The following is a 14774-nucleotide window of genomic DNA, read 5'->3' on the forward strand; positions in this document are numbered from 1 at the left end:
ATCTTGGGTGTGTAATTCAATCCCAAATCTCATAAATTCAAATAACTCAGCTGTAAGTCTATGCTCCCTGCAGGGCTTTACGCTCTGGGGGTAAGAACCTATTAATCATTCCCGGCCCTAAGGAAGCGCGCCTAGCCTCGACCAGAGCCAGGGCCTTTTCGGTCCTGGCTCCTACCTGGTAGAATGAGCTCCCGGGTGAGCTGTGGGCCCTGCGGGATTTGTCAGCTTTCCGCAGGGCCTGCAAAACGGAGCTCTTCCACCAGGTTTATGGTTGAGGCTGGGGCCAGCGAACTAGGGACATCACCCCCCCCCCGGGAGTTAGGAAGTGTACATCGCACTCCTCCATTATCTCCGATATTAGTATGGGGAGCGATGGGGATTTTCTGCCGTCATGTTAGTATCTTATAGTTTTAATGGGGGTTTTAATGGGTTTTAATGGGGTTTAATGGGGTTGATATTATTGTCACCTGCGTCGAGCCTGCAGGGAGAGGCGGGAAATAAATCGAATGATGATGATAATAATAATAATAATAATAATAATAATAATAATGAAACAACTAAAGAACTTCAGGTATGAGGCAAACTCTGAACTCTTCGCACTTTAGTTTCTAATTTCTGAGTTCTCACCTGTTGATTGTTAACACTGAGATGCACCATGACTGGGCAAAGCTGTAATCTTTTAAAAAACAATGACCAGAAGACCTGGCAATTGATACAAGCAGATTTCTCCATATGGAAAAAAGTTTTAAAATCTCATGGCTGAGGAGAATTTCTGCAATCAGTATGAATGTACTGCCAAAACCATTTTTTTAAATTCCAAATGCTACTTATGCATATAAAAGAAAGAATATTGATAGAGCGTCCAAGATAGATAAAAATTTTAGTTGGAATAGCAAGAAACCAACAGTAAGCTTTAAAATATTACAAGATGAGAAAAAATTTAGTAGGGTTAGCAGTTCCAAATATAAAATTATATTACCAAGCGGCAGGCTTGGTTTGGATTGTGGATTGGATTAAACAGAAGGCTTTCATAATTATTTATGAATTAAGAAATCAATTAAAATGATCATAACACAAGATAATACAAATAAATAAAATAAAAATAAATGGAGTCATATAATTAGAGATGGATTTTTCAGAATTTTATTGAGGCCCCCAAATTCTCCAGTCATGTCCCCAGCAGAAGCTTATTGTGATAAGAACACAAGAAATAAAAGTGGGGTTTTTATATATTACAGTATGGTAAATGCTCAGGGGGAAATCAAGTCCTGGGAAGATATTAGAGATGAAGGAATTAATATATATCAACTCTAAGAGAGGTGACTGAGTTCAAACGGCTAATTATATACAGGTTATTTTAGTTAGAAACATATGATCAAGTGAAAAATGTATCATTAAATGGATGCAGAATTTTAAAGAACAGATACCTATGCACCAATGGGACTGATTAAGGGGGGAAGAAATTTAGTTTACAGCCAGCCAGGTATTAAGAGAAAACTGGTACCAAATGTTTTTTTATATGGTTTACAACTCTAAAGGATATTGAGAAAGTAGACCAAACTACAAGGGAAAATGCTGGAAATGTCAAGTCATAGATGGAACCTTTTACCAAAAGTGGTGAACATGTAAAAAAGAAAAAAATACTGGAAGGAAATACATGAGAAAATGCAGAACATATTAAAATTAAAATTCCCTATGGGAGATAAGAACATGCTATTGGATAACTGGCCCGATAAATTACAAAAAAATTAAATATATGATGACAGCAGTTGGATTGATCTATGCAGCAAAATGGAAATTAGATATTTGTCCAAGCTTAGAAGAATGAAAATAATGAAGAAGAAGAAGAAGAGTTGGTTCTTATATGCTGTTTTTCACTCCCTAAAGAAGTCTCAATCGTTCTCCTTTCTTTTTCCCACAACAGACACCCTGTGAGGTAGATGGGGCTGAGAGAGCCCTGACAGGACTGCTCGGTCAGAACAGCATTTTCAGGGTTGTGATTAGCCCAAGGTCACCCAGCTGGCTACATGTGGAGGAGCGGGGAATCAAGCTCAGCTCACCACATTAGAAACCGCCACTCTTAACCACTACACCAAGCTACCTAATGGGAAAAAACAACTATACCCATGAGAAAACCCCCAGCTTCCCCCACATTGTCTTATTCTTGAACTCATCTGCAATCCCATCTTTATATCTCTCAAAGCTCTTCAAAAACCTTGCCCAGAATCTTCCCACAGTCCGGTCACAGCCCCAGAAAACTGCCCTTGAGTGCTTTTACACTCAGCCCTTGGTTGAGATAACCAACAAGGCTCATTTGTCTTCCATAAATGGTTTAGCTCCACCACAGGGAGCCTCCTATATTTCAACCTACCCTTGAAACAGAAGAAAAAGCCACACGCTGACGGAGGGGGGATGACAGCAGCACATTTGTGAAGCGTGTTTCGCCGCTGGCTGTGACGGTTCCCTTATCAGTGATCTGTGAAATAAAACAGAAATATTTCAGTCTGAGCATTTGGAGGAAGTGCAACCGTTTATGACAACGAGCTCGGTTGTGTGTGGTAGAAACAAAACAGGAGACCAGGGTCTCCAGCCTAACCTTATGTGAGCCAGAGCTCTCCTTATCAAGGGATGAAGGCGACTTTTATACCCCGCTTTTCACTACCCAAAGGAGTCCAAAAGTAGCTTACAATTGCCTTCCCTTCCTCTCCCCACCGCAGACACCCTGGTTCCGCTTCATGAGAAGCAGAGGCCGTCTCTTTTGTATCGGTCTTGCTTGTTCCCAAAAGCATCCCAATGCCTAACATGCTTAACCCCCCCTCCCCCCCCCCGTACCATTGCCTCATCCACATTCTCGAGTAGGAAGACAATACAAAGAGAACCCAATGCAGACAGATTAAAATGAGTTGAGACCACCTTCCCTTTGTTACATCTGTCCCCCGCCTGCCATTCATTCCAGATTCTATAAAACCACTGGGCAAGATATTCCTCTCCAGCGAGTACAGGACATTGTATAATGATTTTATTTATCCACAAACTCTAGGGACAAAAGTCCCAGAACTCATTAAATTCTTCGGATGGCCTTCTGTTGACTAAGTCAACTTTGTCATTACAGCAAACTCTCTAGTCTTCTCCAGCCATGAGTAGGTAGCCCTTGGTGCTTCCATTTTGATGCGTCTATAAGTTTAGCTGCCACCGTTGCATAACATATCTGCCTTATGGATGGTCCATCACATGTGCCTGATGGAGAGAGCTCTGACTCTTGAGAACTTGCGTGGGAATAAACTTTGCTCATCTGCAAGGTGGCCCAGCACTGATCTGGATGGTCCAGGTTAGCCTAGTCTCATTTAGATCTTGGGAACTAAACAGAGTTGACCTGGGTTAGTCACCAAGGAAGTCATCTCTGTTCTGTCTCTTGCCTTGAAACCTTGCTAGGTCACCATAAATCAGACTTAATAGCACGTTCCACCACCACCAAGGCATCTCCGGACTTCTGCTTTGTCTACGGACTAACAGAGTTACCCATCTGGGATTGTGTGTGTTTGTGCCGGAGTTATATCTTTCCGGACTGGTCACTGCTGCTGAACAAAATGCTAACCTTAGCCTAACCCTTGTTTTGAGTCATAAGCTTTTTTAATGATAAACATCCTAGAGGCATGGTTCACGTACGTCCTTTGAACATTTTGGTTCATGCTGAGCAGAAACCTAGCTAATAGAGTTACATCTTCCTGGTATGTGAAGTCATCATACTGCAAGAGTAATGGGTTTAAACTATGTGTAGAATGATATTGGCCAGATATCAGGAGGGGAAATTTCATAGTCATAGTTCAGCAGCGGAATAGGCTGCCTAAGGAGATGATGAGCTCCCCACCATTGGCAATCTTTAAGCAGTGGCTGAACAGATACTTATCCTGGATGCTTTAGGCTGATCTTGCATTGAGCAGGGGGTTGGTCTAGATGGCCTGTATGGCCCCTTCCAACTCAACGATTCTATTCTATGATTCTACATGTGGATTTTCAGCTTCAGTATATGCTGCATGAAACCCTGTAAACTCAGGGTACGTACATTTAAGATGCATTGTAATTTAAGATGCATTGTGCAGATACATGCAACATCTGCACAATGCATCTTAAATTACTAATGTCACCAAAGATGTCATTATCTGGTTGGGAATACAAATGTGTCAAATTCACAATGCTCAGTTGCATTATAAACCAATCATTTCCTTCAAAACTGTTGGCAGGTTGAATATGCAAAGGAACAGAGCACCAGGCTGCTTAAAGGAATAAAATAGTTTTATTGAAAAGAAAAAGAAAAGAAACAACTTTTTGTAGAACAAAGGGAGAGACCTAAATAACTGCTCTAACTGGTCATCCTCACTAGCCAACCATCATTTCTCCTTTGTACAGACAAGCAACATTGGATAAAGATCATGTGAAGTGAGACAGATCCTACATCTATTATGACAATTGCTTTGATCTTGTTGAAGCTCAGAGGAGGAGGACATTTCCCTTTGAGTCAATCCGAACACCAGAGAGGTAATTTGAAAAGTATCAGGAAGTTCCTGCACTAACTATGCTAAATACACATCTTTTCTGATGCCCCCTCCAGGACATTTTTTATATTCTGTTCAATCATGCACACTGTAGATTGAGCATAAGTCAACGAAAACGTCTCAGAATGTAAAATGCGATTCTTCATATGTGCAGTTAACATTCAGTGGATCAGGTGACCAAAGCTTTGCAGGTGCCTGCATCATCCAACATTAACTTTCTCATACATGCCAATACACCTTTGTTGACTGCTAACACAAGACGTTCATAGCAGTTTAAAGATTAACAGATTCATTGAAGTTTATGCTTCAACCAGTCTATTCACATGAGACTGCAGCAGCCTATGGTTGCCAGTGTTTACCACCTACCCAATCCCTAAAATTCAGTAAAAATGTGTGAACTACAAAGCCAGCCGTGATAGCTCTTGTCAAGGCATCAATTAAACTGTATTGTTGCCCTCCATGTTGTACAAAAAAGCTTCAAAGCAAGGGGTGGACTTGTGTAGGCCATTGAGTCATGCCCAGGAGGTATTGTTGTTTGGAATACCAGGGGGAATTTGCTATAGTTTAAAGTAGTTTCGTTGACTTTTCTGGAAGGAGACGTGCCTCTTGGTTTCAGTCTTTGAAGTAACATAGGATTGAGTTCATCTGAGCATGAAGAATACAATCAGTTAGCCTTCTCCCGATGTAGGACTGTTCTGTGCTATCCAACTCATCACCTTTTGTGCTCCAAAGTGGAACGATGTATTGGATTAAACATTTAAAAACAAAAAAAGTGCCTTGGAAGCACAGCAGCTTTACATAGTATGCCTGATCCTCCACATTTCTCCGTTAAGGGAAAATATTCCAAAAATTGACCCCCAACAGTAACAAGAGACAGCAATTGTACTTCCAAAAATAGAAACATACCTGCCATGACTTATTCGTGTAAGCACATTTAACTCACTGCAAACAGATTACCTTCAAAAAATTTAACTTGCTACAGTTCCAAGCCCCGGTAAGCTAGAGAAGAAGAGAGGTCCTACATAAGATAAGGCAAGTAATGAACAAAAAGGTTCAACCTCTAACCAAGGCTATCTCCACCAGAGTTTCATGAAAACTTGGGGATTCTTGACAGCCCTAAAAGGGTTTTACAAATGGACAGGAGTTAATTATTTATATATATTTTAAAATGTGTTAAACCTTTATCAGGTGATAGGACCATATATGGTCATGTCTGTCCGCCCACCCCTCTCCCAAAATGGGCAATGATGGGCCTCGAGGGGGTGGGAAGGGGAGGGGCCCGGGTGGGCATGTGCACAGCTCTGCTTCCCAACCATATTCTGCATGATCACGCCACTTCTGGGGTTTCTTGAAGACTGAAGAATGTTTCAAGGATTTCTCAACAGTAAAAACATTGAGAAAGGCTGATCTAACCAATGAAAGGGTAGGGTCAACTACCAATTGTACCTGGGTGAGTGACTTTTCTTAACCCTTTCCCTCCCAAATCTTCTTTTGCCTGAAGAGTTACGACATCCAATTATCTCACAGTTTTCCCAATCTGTCTCAATAGTGAGTTGTTCAAGATGTTGGACACCACCCTCTTCGGTTGAACAGTACTCCTTTTATGCCTTTCTAAGTTAGGTCACGCATCAAGTGATACTTTACAACAGTGTGTATAGTGTGTGCAGACATTTATTTCCGATTGGGAAACCTTAATGCTGCTGTGGTTGCCTTTTTAAAGTTGAATAGGCTTTTGCTCCCCAACTCCAAGGCACCCCAGTTGAAGAGGGATGTAGACGAACTGTAACGTGTCCAGAGGAGGGCAACAAAGATGGTAAGAGGTTTGGAGAAGAAAGGTTGGGAGAGCTTGGTCTGTTTAGCCTGGAGAGGAAACGACTGAAGGGGGATCTGATAACCATCAAGTATTTAAAAGGCTGCCATGTAGAGGATTGAGAAGAATTGTTCTCTCTTGCCCCGGAGGGATGGACCAGAACCAAGGGGATGAAATTAATTCAAAAGAAATTCTGTCTAAACATCAGGAAGGAGTTCCTGACAGTTAGAGCGGTTTCTCAGTGGAACAGGCTTCCTCAGGAGGTGGTGGGTTCTCCATCTTTGGAAATTTTTATACAGAGGCTGGAGAGCCATCTGACAGAGAGGCTGATTCTGTGAAGCCTTAAGGGGTTGGCAGGTAACAGAGGATGAGCGATAGGGTTGTGAGTGTCCTTCATAGTGCAGAGGGATGGACTAGATGACCCATGAGGTCCCTTCCAACTCTATGGTTCTATGATTCTAACTCCAAAGACCTTTAGTAACTTTAGAACCACAATACCTCTCTGCAGACACTACATATTAATACTGTGTGGAAGGCAGACTTACTGTTGTTTGCTTGGCAGGAGGTTTGCATAGCCAAGGAGCAGTAAAGAAACCTCCATGAAACACTGAGCCTGAAGGACTACTAATATGATAATAACCACTGAGGAGGAAAACAACTTTGAAAACGGGATATTGAAAAAGAAATGTTCACGGAACAGCATTTCTGTCAGCCTCTGCCTTGCAAACTTCCAAAGATGGAGAACCCACCACCTCCCAAGGAAGCCTGTTCCACTGAGAAACTGCTCTGACTGTCAGGAACTCCTTCTGGATGTTTAGATGGAATTTCTTTTGAATTAATCTCATCCCATTGGATCTGCTATGACCCTCTGGGGCAACAGGAAAAAACAATAGTGAGAATCTGATTATCATAGGTTATGTGGAAATACATACTTGCTCCAGCGAAAGTTGTAAGCTGTGAATGCGGCTGCCTTTACTCGCACACCTCTGCAGTTCCCAGAAGCTGACCAATGTCAGAAACAGGAAACCGATTAGATGGACCTGGAAGTGACCTAGCTATATCTTGCCAACCCCATTTGTCTACAAGCCTAGAAAAGGACAGAGGGGGGATAACATTTCCAAAGTACAAGTGCCTCCCTGCTCTCCTAAAGCTCTGCCCTTTAGCCCATCAGTCCTGCCCTTTCCTGACAATGGCTGCCTTAACCAACCCATCCATCCACACCACTCCAGGGGACCCTCATCCTCTTTGATCCCCGCAGCAGCTCTGGCTGCTCCACTCACCTTGCTCGCTCCTTTCCCATGGTCCTCTCTCCCTAGGCCCAGGTGGCCTCCTTTACTGTCCCGGCAAAACCATATGTGCTTTGGGTCTCCTGGGTTCACAGAGAGCATGCTGGACCCTCCTGGGAACAAGGGGCCGGGGGCAGGCACCAGGGACAGCGAAGGGAAGGTGGCAGGAGGCATGGACATGGACATGGCACTTTTCTCCTCTCTGGTGCTTCAGCTGGCCTCACAGGGGTGGGGAGGCGCTGATCGTGACCATGCAAATGCCGCTCGTGGGGGGGGGTACCAGGAGCGGTGGAGGGAAGCTGGCGGAAAGCATGGAAGCAGGAAGCATGCCTTCCTTCTCTCTGGTGCTTCAGCTAGCCTCACAGGTGGGGAGAAGTAGGGTGTGAGCGCACTGATGTTGCTAGCCAATGAAACCAACTCCAAAGGCAACGTTGACTGTTAGTCTTTCAAGTGCCACTGGGATCTCAGTTGGGTTTGCGGCCATGTTGGCCATATTTTACAGCATCCGCAGCTGCCTCAGCCACCTGCCCCGCTGCTTCCTTTGCATTTACTGCAATGTTCCCTGGGGCAGGACAAGCAGACATCACATCCATAGTCATTTCCCTTTCAGGGAGCACACCAGGAGATGTGTTTCCACATCAACAACTCTGCTCCATCTTCCTTATTACAACCATTCAAGTACTTGAAGATGGTTATCATATCACCTCTTAGTTGTCTTCTCTCGAGGCTAAACACACCAAGCTCCCTCAACCTTTCTTCATATGACATTGTCTCCAAACCCCTCAATATTTTTATTTATTTATTTTTGAATTTATCTCCTGCCTCTCCCAACAATAGCTGACTCGAGGCGGCTCGCAATAAAATGATAAAATGACATTCTGACACATTTCAATAGTTTAAACATATTCCAAGGTAAAGGTAAAGGTATCCCCTGTGCAAGCACCAAGTCATGTCTGACCCTTGGGGTGACGCCCTCTAGTGTTTTCATGGCAGACTCAATACGGGGTGGTTTGCCAGTGCCTTCCCCTGTCGTTACCATTTACCCCCAGCAAGCTGGGTAATTTTACCGACTTGGTAAGAAGGATGGAAGGCTGAGTCAACCTTGAGCCGGCTGCTGGGATTGAACTCCCAGCCTCATGGGCAGAGCTTTCAGACTACATGACTGCTGCCTTACCACTCTGCGCCACAAGAGGCTCTTACAAAAAGAGGCTCTTTCCAAACCCACAGTTAAAATCTAAACATCATCAATATGGCAGTACAGTACAAAAAGAAACCTTCCCAAGAAGAAGAAGAAGAAGAAGAAGAAGAAGAAGAAGAAGAAGAAGAAGAAGAAGAAGAAGAAGAAGAAGTTCTTCTTCTTCTTCTTCTTCTAGGCCAGTTCAGATAAAATACGGTACATGAAACCATGCAATTCACCAACCCCATTAAGCTAGCCAAAAAACTCCGCCCTACTTCCCCCAATTTGCCAGTCTCCAGGGACGATATTACTATTAGGAGGCACCAGAGGAGGGGCAAGTTCTTCTGTCAGCCTAGCCTCAACCAAATGCCTGGCAGAAGAGCTCCGTCTTACAGGTCCTGCAGAACTGAGTTAGTTTCGACAGGGCCCTTAGCTCTTCTGGGAAAGACCTCTGGCAAAGCTCAGTACCGTTGACCTTTTGCTATACCCATTAGGGATGGGCGTTGGATGTACCACCCAGAGGTGGTGGTTCCACTGGCTGGGGAGGACGCAGGAGATGATTGCGACTCCACCTCATAGAAGTTGCCCTACAGGATTTGCCAAGTTTCAGTCGCCCACTCTTTTTGACAGAGGCATGAGGAGGCCAGGAGAGGTCATGCAAGGAGGACAGAGGTCAGTGTCATCCTTAGGCTTGGCAGGAGACAGCCAGGCTATTCATCCCACGAAGCAGCATTGCAGGACCACGTGCCAGTCTTGAAAAGTGATCTAGTCCAGCTGGCTTTGGCTTGAGTCATCGGCCAGCTGTGCCTGAGCCAATTCTCTTTCCTGCTTCATCCCCCTTGTGTTCTTAGCAAGCCATGCAGACTTGCAGCAAGGGACAGGAAAGCCCAGACAGACTGGCCTAGACTCATCTAGCCAACACTCCGTATAAACAACAAGGTGACGGCTTTGTCCTGAATCACCTGGTGGAGGCCAAATGTTTTGATGTTCCACAGGCCTCCCTTGGTAGATACCCCAGCAGATACCCTGAACAGCAGCCCTAAGAGACCAAAGCTCAACCCCGGAATGTTTTTGGAGACTAGGAGACCTCAGACAGATGGCAACGTGGAAAGTGCCGTCGAATCACAGCTGGCTTATGGCAAAACACACAAGTCAAGAGACGTTCAGAGGTGGTTTGCCATTGCTCGTCTCTGTGTTGAGACTCTGGACTTCCTTGGTGGTCTCCCATCCAAGTATACTATTATTATTTATTGTAAAGCATGTGTAGCATAACCAAGAGATCCTATGATTGTCTTTCGGCCAGACAAGATACATTTTGGAGTGGTTTGCCATTGCCCGCCTCTGTGTCCTGACCCTAGCAGTCCATGGAGAACTTCCAGCCCTGCTTAGCTACCGAGATCTGATGAGGTCGGGTTTGCCTAGACTATGCACGTCAGAGATCCAAATATAAGCCAGGGCCAGCCCTGCTTAGCTTCTGAGATCTGATGAGATCAAGCTAGCCTGGCCCATCCAGGTCAGACAGCAATAGCACGACTGAATTCTTCCTTCCCTTTCTCCTTTTCTTTTCTCTCCACCACAACCACCCTCCCATGACGCCGGTTCCTCCTCTCTTGTGCATTTCCCTCCGTCAGGCAATGAAAAATCACTACCGGCGTCAGCTTCCCTCTGAGCTGCTGCCATGGCATGTCTTGCTCGAAGCCAAACGCTTCAGGGAAAGGGGCTGGGGGAAGTACGAGTACATTCAGCTCATCTTTCCCACAGATCGGCCATCTCTCTACCGGACCGGTCAGCCCATTGGCCAGCATTGCAGGCAAGAACTCAGATGGAAGGCTGAGGGAACCATCCAGCTGCTCAGTCAGGACCTACAAGTGGACTCCGCCAACAAAAGCCCAATTAACTCACCGCCTGCCTTTGTTCTGCTGCAACCGATAGCCTACTTCAGGCCCTGCAGACTGAGCTCAGTCACCTTCGGTCTTTGTTCGGACGCAGGGAATTCTCAGTCGTCTGATCAGGACTTCTCCTCCACACGTGTTCTCTGTGAGTAGAGATTTCCCCCTTTCCTCCAAGCAAACGCTCAGTGTGGGTTTAAGCAGCTTCTGCCCAGGACTTTTACCTGCAACATGATTCACGAGTCCCCTCCCCTCTCGGCATCGTCCCAACCCAAAACATCATTTATGTTCAGACATTTTGAGCCAGACCTTTTTCCCCTCAGTTACATCATCACAGACTGTTCCTGCCACCTGCCTGCAGATCTGTTCTCTTCAAAGGCTTCAGAACTGGCCCCTTTCTCTTCTGGGCTTTGGCACTGGGAGGACTGGCAAATACTCCGGAAGATAGAGACAGAGTTCAACGAGATCTGAACACAATGGAAAAATGGGCAAATGAGAACAAGATGCAATTTAATGAAGATAAGTGTAAAGTCCTGCATCTGGGTCAGAAAAATGAAAAGCACACCTACTGGATGGGGGATACGCTTCTAGGTAACACTGTGTGTGAACGAGACCTTGGGGTACTTGTGGATTGTAAACTAAACATGAGCAGGCAGTGTGATGCAGCGGTAAAAAACGCAAATGCCATTTTGGGCTGTATCAACAGGGGCATCACATCAAAATCCCAAGATGTCATAGTCCCATTGTATACGGCACTGGTCAGACCACACCTGGAGTACTGTGTGCAGTTCTGGAGGCCTCACTTCAAGAAGGACGTCGATAAAATTGAAAGGGTACAGAGGAGAGCAACGAGGATGATCTGGGGCCAAGGGACCAAGTCCTATGAAGATAGGTTGAGGGACTTGGGAATGTTCAGCCTGGAGAAAAGGAGGTTGAGGGGACATGATAGCCCTCTTTAAGTATTTGAAAGGAGGGCAGGATGCTTTTTCTGTTGGCTGCAGAGGAGAGGACACGCAGTAATGGGTTTAAACTACAACGATATAGGCTAGATATCAGGAAAAAGTTTTTCACAGTCAGAGTAGTTCAGCAGTGGAATAGGCTGCCTAAGGAGGTGGTGAGCTCCCCCTCAGTGGCAGTCTTCAAGCAAAGGTTGGATACACACTTTTCTTGGATGCTTTAGGATGCTTAGGGCTGATCCTGCGTTGAGCAGGGGGTTGGACTAGATGGCCTGTATGGCCCCTTCCAACTCTATGATTCTACGATCCTATGATTAAAGGAACTCTTGGCGAGAACATCATCTCTTGTCATTGTTTGGTATCTGAACCAGGGCCAGATCCGTACACAATTCTCATTGCTTTGCTTTGGAAAACACGGGGATCCCTGGAATTATAGCTCATCTCCAGATGGAAGAGATCAGTTCCCCTGAAGAAAACGGCTGCTTTGGAGGGTGGTCTGCTTTGGAGAATGGAGCCCCCCCCCCTCCGTGTTAAGCAACAACTGAGTCATCTTAACCTTCCTTCCTCCCACCTCTAGAGGCAGGGTTGGGTGGAGGAATATTCTGCCATGTTTTTCATTTTTATTGTGACTGATCTTTTGAGTTTTTGTGTCCTTTTAATGGGCGCTTTAATGGGTTTTTATGGGACATCTGTAACCCGCCACGAGCTGGGATTAGCGGGGAATAAATGTAATAATAATAATAATAATAATAATAATAATAATAATAATAATAATAATAATAATAAATAAATGTATTACCTTTATTGCCTTTATTATTATTATTATTATTATTATTATCATTATTAGCCAGTCCCTGTTATATCAGTGGGTTCAGACGAGGACACTGGCAGTTCATTTCAGCTCTTTAAAGACCTCAGCTCAAAGGTACAGAGAACCAAAACTGAGCTAAAGAACCCCCCCCCCCAAAAAAATCCACCCACTCCCGGCTCCACCACTAAAGCCAAAATGCAGCTCTCCAGATGTTCACGGACTACAATACCCATGAGCCCCCTGCCAGCACATTATAAGATGTGTGGCTGCCGCCATCAGGTATTTTCTATCCTAGAGTTGGCAACTCAAAATGCAACCCAAAGCACATGGGCTCAGAAGTAAGTCCTATTGAGCTCATTGGAGCTTACACTTTAGGAATAAGAGTGCTTTCCTACTCAGAGTTACTTCAGTGTGATGTAGCAGTTCAGAGCAGCAGACTCAAATTTGGAGAACCGGGTTTGATTCCCCACTCCTTCACATTAAGCCTGCTGGGTGACCTGGGGCCAGCCTCTCAGAACTCTCTCAGTTCCACCTGCCTCACAAGGAAGGGAAGGCAATTGAAAGCCACTTTGAGATTCCTTGAAATAGAGAAAAGTGGAGTATAAATCCCAACTCTTCTTCTACTACATTCTAGGCCTTCTCCTGCGTGGCATAATCTTGGTGTAGTGGTGCCACTTTGGTGAAATGGTTAAGGGCGGCAGCTTTTAATCTGGCGAGCTGGGTTTGATTCCCCGCTCCTCCACATGCAGCCAGCTAGGGGAACTTGGCTATCACAGCCCTGATAGACCTGTTCTCTCTCAGCCCCACCTCCCTCACAGGGTGTCTGTTGTGGGGAGAGGAAAGGGAAGGCAATTGTAAGCCACTTTGAGACTCCTTCGGGTAGAGAAAAACAGGATATAAAAACCAACTCTTAGAATTAGTATTTTATTTTTATATTGCCCCTCTTGGACTCACCATCTCAGGGCGGTTAACAGCAGATTCAAAAACCATATTACATTATAGATTAGGTAGTAAAAACAATAAAGCAACACAATAGAACTATGTAAAATTTTAAAGATTGTAAATAAAATGCAGATTCTCAGCACCAGTGAGGGAAAATTACTGGCCTGTCAAAGTTAGAAAGGCAAGTAGGTGGTGGGAGACTGAGGAGAAGAGGAAGAGAAGTCCAATCAGTTCTTTTGGAGAATGTCATGACTGGTCTTAACCAAAAGCCCAGCAGAAGAGCTCCATCTTGCAGTCCCGGCGGAATTTAGTAAGCTTCATCAGGGCCCTGATCTCCTCAGAGAGCTCATTCCAGCAGGTGGGAGCCAGAGCTGAGAAGGCCCTGGATCTGGTTGAAGTCAAGCGTACTTCTTTAGGGCCAGGGATCATTTGCCAGTTGGCGTTGGCAGAGCATAGAGTATTCAGGTCGGCAGTCCCTCACTGAAAGCCTCACAGAATCCCAATCTGAATTTAGCTTCCAAGTACCTGGGACCTGAGCACCCAACATGGAACTGCAACTCTGTGGACCATCCACATGTCCTTTGTGTTGGAATTAATGTCTCAGGAGCAGTTTCCATTGACCAGTCAACATCCTTTACAGCTTAAAAAAATATCTACACACTCACCTGAAGGGAACAAGCAGGTTAACATTTTGGCTCATGACACTCACCACTCACTCAATCTACTGGGATTTGGTTTGTGAGGAAATCTGTTAGCCATCCGTTTGTGAGGTCTTCTGTTTGTGAGGTCATCCGTTTGTGAGGAAATCTGCGTGCTCCTAGGATTCCAGCTAGGTCTCCTGAGGGTGGCTATATTTGAAAAATTGAACACTTTGGAAGCAATAAATTGGAATTAGGGATGGTCAAACCTTTTTTTTTTTGGTTTGCGCAGGAAATTAAAAAATGATACAACTGAATTAATTCGAAACGTTTTGGTTTTTTAGGTGATGAACGGTTGACTTTTTCATCATCCCAGTCAATGCTGACTTTACTCAAATTTATTAAGAGTGGGCCTCCCCCACTCCACCCAATGCTATTAATCTGGTTTATACTTGATATACATTGGTATTTCCACTAGGGTGGCCAGCCTGGTATATGCTGGGAGATTTTAGAGAGTGGAGTCTGGGAAGGAGGAGCATCACAGGCACTGTGACATCACTTCTGGGTGATCACAAGAAATGATTCACATTCTAAGAATTTCCCCAATCGCTATGGTAAAGACCATAGGGATCGGGGGGGAAATTGCTAGACTGTTGTAGATACCGTGATATCACCGCTGGGGTTGAAAGCACAGCATCCTTGACATCACCCC

The 14774-nt window shown here is 44.8% G+C and overlaps 1 protein-coding gene across 3 annotated transcripts in view; it reads right to left on the reverse strand.

Annotated features, from left to right (window-relative positions):
* The window catches only part of GABRP (gamma-aminobutyric acid type A receptor subunit pi), a 48682-nt gene extending 34420 nt beyond the window's left edge, over window positions 1-14262 (reverse strand). Inside the window, exons 1-3 of one of the 3 annotated variants that reach the window (XM_077312957.1) lie at window positions 14134-14262; window positions 10729-11182; window positions 2372-2476 (exon numbers count right to left, since the gene is read on the reverse strand). In XM_077312957.1, the coding sequence (XP_077169072.1) occupies window positions 2372-2427 (56 nt within the window). In that variant the 5' untranslated portion in view covers window positions 2428-2476; window positions 10729-11182; window positions 14134-14262. The other 2 variants (XM_077312968.1, XM_077312948.1) reach the window with 2 other exon arrangements.
* Window positions 14263-14774: the final 512 nt, after the last annotated feature.

This window comes from Paroedura picta, chromosome 1 (assembly GCF_049243985.1).
Source record: "Paroedura picta isolate Pp20150507F chromosome 1, Ppicta_v3.0, whole genome shotgun sequence".
NCBI classification, from domain to species: Eukaryota; Metazoa; Chordata; class Lepidosauria; order Squamata; family Gekkonidae; genus Paroedura; species Paroedura picta.